Consider the following 8,553-nt stretch of genomic DNA (forward strand, 5'->3'; position numbering starts at 1 on the left):
TCTTTAAGGCAATTATGGAGTTTAGTTAATTGATTGCTTCATCTTCTGCGGTGGAGCCATGCGTAAAACACCAGGAATGCGCAAGCTGGCAGATTGCGCTCCTCCCCGGCACAGTTAACCAGGACAAAATGTGTGGCTCCAGCCAGGATCTTGCAGAGAGAGGTGTGTACTTACTTACTTTCAACCACTCAGCATTAAATTCTAGTATTTTTATCTAGTATCAAGTAAGTTCTAGGAGTTCATTTTCTGGGACAACAACTGAAAGAAAGTTTGATTTAAAACTCACGCTGTACAACTTTGTTTCTCAGGTGAGACGCTCAAGACCTTCGTCTCAGGATTCTTCAGTATGCACAGGATGCGTGTGTCGAAAATGAAGATATTTGTTTCCAGGTAAGGCTTCGCTCTCTGCAAATCATGTTTGTACCTTTTGTCGACTCCAGAGGAACAGCTGAAAAGTCTGCCATGGCAGAAAAACTAGAGAATATAGTCAATAGCATTAAGCAGCAGAGCCCAAACTGCACCTTATCATTCATTGTTTAGATGTAGAGAGACATGGCACATACAGTAACATATACCTCTTGTTCTTGTGGTTATGCCACTCTCTTCATCTGCTGGCCCTGCGGTGTCTCCATGGCAGAGCAGGGCTTAGTTTATCTTATCTTATATTTTCTTTCTTATTTGGCAGTTTTGCTCATATAAAAACAGGTATTTAAACATGTTTTTCATTTGCATTTCAATTGAGAGAACATGCATTGCCTCAAAGACTGACAGTGATATTTCATAGATATTTGTGTATCTTAAACTCAGGTAAGTCTATTTACTTCAGATTTCTGAGAAGTAAAAAAGTGACAAACTGTTAAACTTGGGAGAATGATGCTTCTATTTAACAACACATTGTGACATTGCATAATAGTTTGTACATAGAAACTTATGTTTGAAAGTGGGCGATAATTAAAATAAATAAATGCCACAAGCATTTGTACACTTTTAGTTAACCACTGGCACTGGTACAAGTGTAATGTCAGTTGTTGTGTCAACATTGAAACAACATTGAAACAATGTGTAATTCTGATGGTTGTGAAAAGGTTAACAAAATTCTCATGAATCAACACTGAAATTTCAGAAAGATCTGTTTCAATGTTGAAACAATTTTGAAATGTCTGATGTTCATGAAACAACATTAAAACAACAATGCGGAATTAACATTGATTCATCTTTAAAAATCAAAACATAATTCAACAGTGATTCAACCATGGTGTGAATACACATCACAGTGCCAGCTGGGATGTGTATACTTTGCATATAACAAAAATATTAAATAAATAAATATTCATGCTTTACCAGAGATCCTAGACATTCAAAATATACACATATTTTGCAGCGTTTTAATTATTTCCCTTTTAAAAATGCTTTCATCAGCAAAATACATAATAACCTTTTTGGTCACTTTAACATTTCTATTGGTGGACCACGAACTGGTCATAATAGTCCATACCAAGTCAATGAGTCACTGTAGTAGTTTATATGGGCTGTATTTTCAAATGTGATAGAGAGAAGATAGCGACACCTTGTGGTGATTTGCACAAAGTACAGTCAGACTCATATTAGATCATATCGGTATTCTTTATTTCGCTGCTGCACGTTACGTTTTCAGTTTATCACTCAGTTTCACAGAACTTCAAACATGTTTATGATAACATTTATTTTAATTGTCACTCACTTTCAAACATAAGTATTTATGTACAATCTATCATGTAATTTCACAATGTGTTGTTAAATATATGCATAATTCTCCCAAGTTTAACGGTTTGTCACTTCTTCCCTCATAACAATCTGATGTAAACAGTCTTAGCTGAGTTAAAGAAACAAAAACATTTATGAAATATCATTAGGTCAGTCTTTAAGGCAGTGCATGTACTCTCAATTGAAATGCAAATGAAAAAAAAAAAATAAATACTTGTTTTCAAGTGGGCAAAACTGCCAAATAAGAAAGAGGTATACGTTACTGTATGTGCCATGGACACTGTCACTCTACATCTAAACAACGAATGATAAGGTGCAGTTTGGGCTCTGCTCCTTAATGCTATTGACTATACTCTCTAATTTTTCTGCCATGGAGCGGAGCTGTGAAGCCTTCAGCATCTGTGGCAGACTTCTCAGCTGCGACTCTGGAGCCTGGGCCAGCCACGATTTGATCTGATCCATCAGAGGACCTCTCTGTTTGGCGAGTGCCCCCCCTGCTGACTTGTGAATATACCTGTTGGAGAGAGAATTGTGTTGCATTACGTGAATTAAGACGTGAAAGGAGTCGACAATAGGAACAAACATAGTTTACAGAGGGCGCAGCCTTACCTGGAAACAAACGTTTTCATTTTCGACACACGCATCCTGTGCATACTGAAGAATCCTGAGGCGAAAGACCTGAGCGTCTCACCTGAGAAAAAGTCAAACAGCGTGAGTTTTAAATCGAACTTTCTTTCATTTGTCGTCCCCAGAATTGATTTAAGTACTTCTAGAGCGGTTAAAATCAACTGTAAGTACACACCTCCGTTTGCAAGATCCTCGCAGGAGCCACACATTTTGTCCTGGTTAACTGTGCCGGGGAGGAGCGCAATCTGTCCGCTTGCGCAGTCCTGGTGTTTTACGCATGGCTCCAGCGCGGAAGATGAAGTTGAGAAGTAGCCCTCGGAACAGCTTTCACAAACTGTGTTAGTTTGTGGCGTACCTAAAGAAGACAACAATGCACTTGGGGTCATTATAATGGTTTAAAACACCATTGTATCCATGCACTTAGTGGATTTATTTAGTCAACGGAATGCTACACTGAGTGATTGATGCATCGTTTTATGGCATTATTGCGTCTCTTTATTTCTGTAGACAAGAACACTGATTCTCCCTCATAATGATGCACATGCGCTGCAAAAACGACCCAGCCAGGTTTAATAATATCTTACACCATGTGATGGAAGCGAATCGATGACAAAATTCTCTAAGTAAAACAAGAAACCATCTTTCCCCCCCATAAATACCTTTCGTTTTAACACCGTGTCCGACCCCGCACTCTGAGTGTCTCATGCAGAAGTCATTGATCATATAGAAACCCTCTTTGCACCGACAGACCCTGTTGGTGGTCGCTGAGCACTCCGTCTCCACCTCCTGGTTCTCAGAGCAGAAGTTGTAGCAGTACAGACACTTGGGCAGGTAGTTCCACACCTCGGTGAAGTGTTGGCTCTTGCAGGGCAGGCACTTGGTTTGTGTGGTGGCGGTGCAGTAGGCGGCCATGTAAGTTCCGGGTGGACACTGGTTACAGGTGAGGCTCCGACCGGTGACCGGGTCATCGTGCTGAAAGGTGGGGACGGATTGAACCGCCGAGACACCAAAGAGCAGGAACAGCACCGGTAAGAGGAGCTGAGGAGAGGAACATGATACTGTTAGTTACTGTTACTGCAGCCTCTGTTTTTTTAATATAATTTTTTTTGTGTGTGTGTGTATTACTTAACACATTGATAACAAAAACAGTAATATCTCAGTGATATTAGAATGATACAGTAAACAAAAGATGAGGTTGTGATATTTTGTTGCATTTTTCATCCTCATCAGTTGTTATCTGATGCATATTAATCATGTCCAGTGATACTGTAACTCTCTTTTCAGTTAATTTTTCACCTTTTTTGGAATAGATCACATTATTGTGGTGCAAATAAGGAATAACTTAATTGGAAAAGTGTCTTTGATTTAATATGTATTTGGAAATTGCCTACATTTTGATCACTGTAATTGATTATCACACTACCTGCAGCAGCAGCAACATTTTCATACATCTCTTTTTAACATACAATAAGTCTATCAGATTATTATTTTTTTTTTAGTCAGTGCGGTGTGTGTTCAAAGCCCCGGACACAAACAAGATTTAACTTGCTTGTGTCTCTGAAGGATCACCTGTAATTCCTCAGAGTCATGACTTGTTATGTCTCTATAAAGTCCCTGATTAGAGTCCAATATCCACCATATCAATAAGGCAATTAACAGATAGTGCTGAAAATCCTGACTCCCTCATCTTACACAGAACATCGTCACAGAGAGTACTCACCATGCTGATGATGTGCATGTCGACACTTCTGTCAGTGATGGTTTGACAGCAAGATAAGTGTCCTTTTTAAAGTGTTTTGGGAAGTGCACTGTAATTGCGAGGGCGTTTTGTTTGGTTTGCGGATGAGTAGTACAATCAGTATTGAAAAGGTCAAACCACTTCCACGTGCGTAGACTTGCGTTGAATTAAGCATACGGCAGCAAAATGAAGGCAGTATATGCTGTAGGAACTAATAAATGAGAGCTTCGTGTGACTGACCAACAGACCAACATGAGACTTTTTTTTGTGTGCTCTAATGCAAGCAGGTTCTCTCTTATCTATGAGATGAAACTCATGATTCCACTCCACCAATACAGCTTCTCATTTACTGGAATTTATTCACATATTTGACACCCAAATATCCTGCTGGCCCAGGTGTCTGATATGCAGACTTACAGCACACACCCTCCCCCTGCTCAAAAAAAATTAAAGTAACATTAAATCACACATCAGATCTTGATGAATGAATTATTCAAGTTGAAAATTTTCACTGATGTGAATTGTATAATTTGTTGAGAACAAAGTGAAGTAACAACAGTCAGTGGAAACCAGGTCTGATCTGAAAGCGTTTCATTGCAACAATCCGGAAAACATGGCGGCACGCCGTAAGTTTGTTTTTGTTTGCGTGGCTGCTGAGCATCGACTTTGCTGGTTCAAACGACTTTAGGCTACAACAGGCTTGCACAGACTTTTTTTCCAATACAAATCAACAGTGGAAATAGAAATGCCATTGCAAAGTACTTGTATTATTTTTACAACACAAACGCTTAATTAAACAGCATATACGATGACACATTGAGGACAAATAACTTTGTTTACCATTCACAATGTGCGCAGCCATCTTCGTCGTGATGTCAATTCTACCGACTCGGTCTACCTGGACCTTGCCTGAGTTTGATGACGAGACCTCCGGGTAAAACGGGTGTTCTTTTGTACCTTTCTGGACCGGAAAATGTATCAATCCCGGTTCCCGCTAAAAATAGAATGCAGCATAAATCTGACAAGGAATGACCGGCCTGGATTGCCAAACGAATGCGGCATTAGGTCAGGGGAATGAGAGGGCCAGTCAGTGGCTACAGTTACATGATGGCTTCTCATTCAGAATGAAATAAATCTGAATGAAATAATTCGGAATTAAAGTTTTTCCAGGTAGTTGCATGAGAAATATTCATTCCGAATGAGGGTTTACACGGGAGATCAGTTTAATCGCCTTTATTTGGGTCTGCACAAGGTTTGGGGTAGGGGAGGTTTCTGATTGATTGATTTCTGTAGGGCTCTGGCAGTGCTCCTCCTGCTGCTCCTCCTTGCACAAAGGAGCAGATACCACTCCTGCTGCTGGGTTGATGCCCTTCTACGGCCCTGTCCAGCTTTCCTTGTGTAACGGCCGTTCTCCTGGTGTCTCCTCCATGCTCTTTAGACTGTGCTGGGAGACACAGCAAACCTTCTGGTGACCGCACATATGGATGTGTCATCCTGGAGGAAATGGATTTCCTGTGCAACTTGTGTGGGCTGCAGGCACCGCCTCATGTTACCAGTAGTGACAAGGACACTAGCAGAACACAAACCTAGAGAAGAATCAGTCAGGAAGGATAAGGAGAGAGCAACTGTCTGTGGCCACCACATGTAAAACTACTCCCATTGTGGAGGTTGTCTTGCTTTTGCCTCTCCATTGCACCTGTTGTCACTTTCATTTGCATCAAAGCACTTCCTCATTGGACTGAGTGATATCCCTGATCTTTAACTGACTTGGTGTTTATACTTCCCTTAATTTTTTTGAGCAATGTAGTCTGTTCTGCTAAGTACAAAGTACTGTCAAATGAAGGAAAATCATTTCACATTATGTGTTTTCATCTGCTAAGACAAATCCTCACATTCCATTAAACTGGAAATAAATGGTTGAATTTTAGGTTGTTTAATGAGGGAAGATGTTTTCACAAATACTGCACCATGATCTGGGAATTATATGAGGTCAAGTAAATTTAAATAAATAAATAAAAATACCTCTGTTATATCACTTAATACATAGTCTGAATTCATTTCCCCAAGTCTGAATTAAGCTTTTACAAGTGGAAAACTTGTACAACTTTTAAATTAATTGTTTAATTGTACAGGAATTTAATTACATGTATTTCTTTAGTTAAAGAAATCAACACTGCTGCTGTAGAGCTGTTGACTAAGGGCTTGGTGTTTTAGAGAAATGCAACTGGAGAAAATCTCCCTCTTCAATTTCCATGGAACCTCATGTGATGTGCAAGTTAAACATGAACGATGGTTTTTGGATGACTTGCCACTTGCTGGTTGTTTAAACAGGCTCCAGCGTTACATGCCAATAAGTCACCTCTTTCTTTTGAATCCCTGAGTCACTGAATGATCACTGGTATGAGCGGTTTAACAATGTGAACATTAAACGAATGAGATGAACTGTTTAAAGATGCAATGAGTCAAACGAGTATCTAGATGTCTCATTTCCTCCTCTTTCCACAGAATATGAGAAAACAATAGGGCTATATAGGGTGTGTTTACAATGAATAAGGATGAGTACACACCCCACATGTTGTGGGTCAAGCTGAGTTGAAGAAAATCACACTTTTTGGCCTTCTCTTAAAATGCTTGTGATCTTTTGTTTAAAACCGGGATACAATGAAGTACTGTGAAGTGTTTAAAGGTCTACTTACGAGCTTTTAAGTGCTATGAACTGCATCTCACTGATGCTGCAGCCCAGTAACCAAAGGAAAATGTTGGCATTGTGTGTTTATGCAAACCATAAACACTGTAAAACTTCAATTAACAGCCTATAGTTTTACCAGCTTGTAAAACTAACCACTTTTCAAAATCCGTTATTCCTTCTGCAATTCTTCTTTGTTTTTTTTAAAATGTTTTTTTTATTGATAATCAGTCTATTAACTTTTATCATTTATTTATAGATTCCTTTATTCCACTGAACTCCTTGGCACATTTTTTATTTGTTTTTATTTATTTATTTTTACTCATATATGTCAGTGTTTTCCTCAAGGGAGAAACTAGTGCCCCATAAACGGGGTATTTTAAGCCAAAACACGATCCGTGGTTTTTGTGCCTAAACCTATCCACACGTTAACTGCAGCATTGTTGTAGCATTAAGTTTGAGTGTATCCACTACATAAAAAAATGTAAATGTATCGTATCTGTGGTTTGCAGAAATGTACAATGCCAACATTTTTGCCTGCGATCAGGTTGGATGCTTGCTATAGAAGACTGCAAGGATGGGTTTTACAAAGTGGACCTGTGATCTTGGATTATTATGCTAAAGATATTGTTCCCAAAGGTCAAGTATGAAGAAAATAAGCTTCTCAGCTTCATCAGTTTATTAGTAAGTAGTTAGATGTAAAGATATTTACTGATGAGTGTAGCATGTGTGGTGAACTGAGGTCAAATTCCCATCGAAATACCCCAGGCTAACACTCTCGTGGGAAAATATGTGATGTGGAAGAAAGTGTTTCATGGCCAGCAGACGATGTTGATGATCCAAGATGTGAAGTTTCCTCTGAGGAGGATTCAGAGTAAATCAGGCCTACAGTGTTTGCCAGAGCTTCCATCCATATCCATGACATAAAATTGGCTTTTGAGCTCTTTCTTTCCTCACCCATAGAGAAAATTATACTGGACATGACCGATGAGGATGGAACATTCTTAAACCTTTACTTAACACAGCTTCAACCTAAACATAAACACTTGTGTCCGACCTGTTAAATTCTGCTGGGATTCATGTGTGTTTTGTGTAAATGAAAGACACATTTACATGTTGGCAAATTTACCACTGTAAGGCGCCACAGTAGCATTCATTTATCATATCACATCTACTTTGAAGGTATACTACGCTGTATTTTCCCTAAAGACAACATACAGACTCACATGAAAGTAATCCCTCTCAATCATCACATATGATCCACTAGAAGTGTGTGGTGGTGTATTTATCTGCAGAGACTCTGCCCTCTGTGTTTTTGTTTTTATTGTGCCTTGTTCCTGGGCACAATATGCAGAGACCTGCGAAGCCTGTTCACTTTACCCAGGATATCTTTTTGTTATCTGATCTGACTAACCCTAACACTGGTCGTCTGGATAACCGATACTACAAAGTTGATCATCAACTAGCTCAGTCAACTCTGGGTTTTCCTATCCAGCCACAAGCGCGCTCATGACATCATTAGAGCCATGAATGAAGGCTGCGTCACATCATATGAGTTGAAATGATACCAAAAGTGTCTGCAACTGCGGGACAGTAAAATGTCAATGGCGTGGGATGTAATCGACTGTTTTTTCATAACAGAGAATGTAGAAACACTGAAAATACTATCAAAAAATTCACCATCGCCTGAGACTTCAGTTACATGTAGGTATCACTGCGCTATGTGTGACATTAGTATAGAGTAGTTTTTGCTTTTTAG

The 8,553-nt window shown here is 39.4% G+C and overlaps 1 protein-coding gene across 1 annotated transcript; it reads right to left on the reverse strand.

Annotated features, from left to right (window-relative positions):
- Window positions 1–1,604: 1,604 nt before the first annotated feature.
- On the reverse strand, window positions 1,605–4,691 carry LOC125893545 (tumor necrosis factor receptor superfamily member 6B-like). The gene is made up of 5 exons (XM_049584276.1): window positions 4,091–4,691; window positions 3,030–3,408; window positions 2,546–2,725; window positions 2,353–2,434; window positions 1,605–2,257 (listed from the first exon to the last, which is right to left on the reverse strand). Exons 1-5 carry the CDS (start codon window positions 4,106–4,108, stop codon window positions 2,038–2,040), a joined length of 879 nt encoding a protein of 292 aa, XP_049440233.1. The 5' UTR covers window positions 4,109–4,691; the 3' UTR covers window positions 1,605–2,037.
- Window positions 4,692–8,553: the final 3,862 nt, after the last annotated feature.

The sequence above is a fragment of the Epinephelus fuscoguttatus genome, linkage group LG8, assembly GCF_011397635.1.
Source record: "Epinephelus fuscoguttatus linkage group LG8, E.fuscoguttatus.final_Chr_v1".
Taxonomy (NCBI): Eukaryota; Metazoa; Chordata; class Actinopteri; order Perciformes; family Serranidae; genus Epinephelus; species Epinephelus fuscoguttatus.

Excerpts from the sequence above, each read along its gene's own strand:
- LOC125893545 (XM_049584276.1), bottom strand. Across the intron at positions 2,726-3,029 it reads ACACGGTGTTAAAACGAAAG|GTACGCCACAAACTAACACA; the intron begins GTATTTATGGGG and ends TGTCTTCTTTAG. Across the intron at positions 2,435-2,545 it reads CGAGGATCTTGCAAACGGAG|GTGAGACGCTCAGGTCTTTC; the intron begins GTGTGTACTTAC and ends ACTTTTTCTCAG.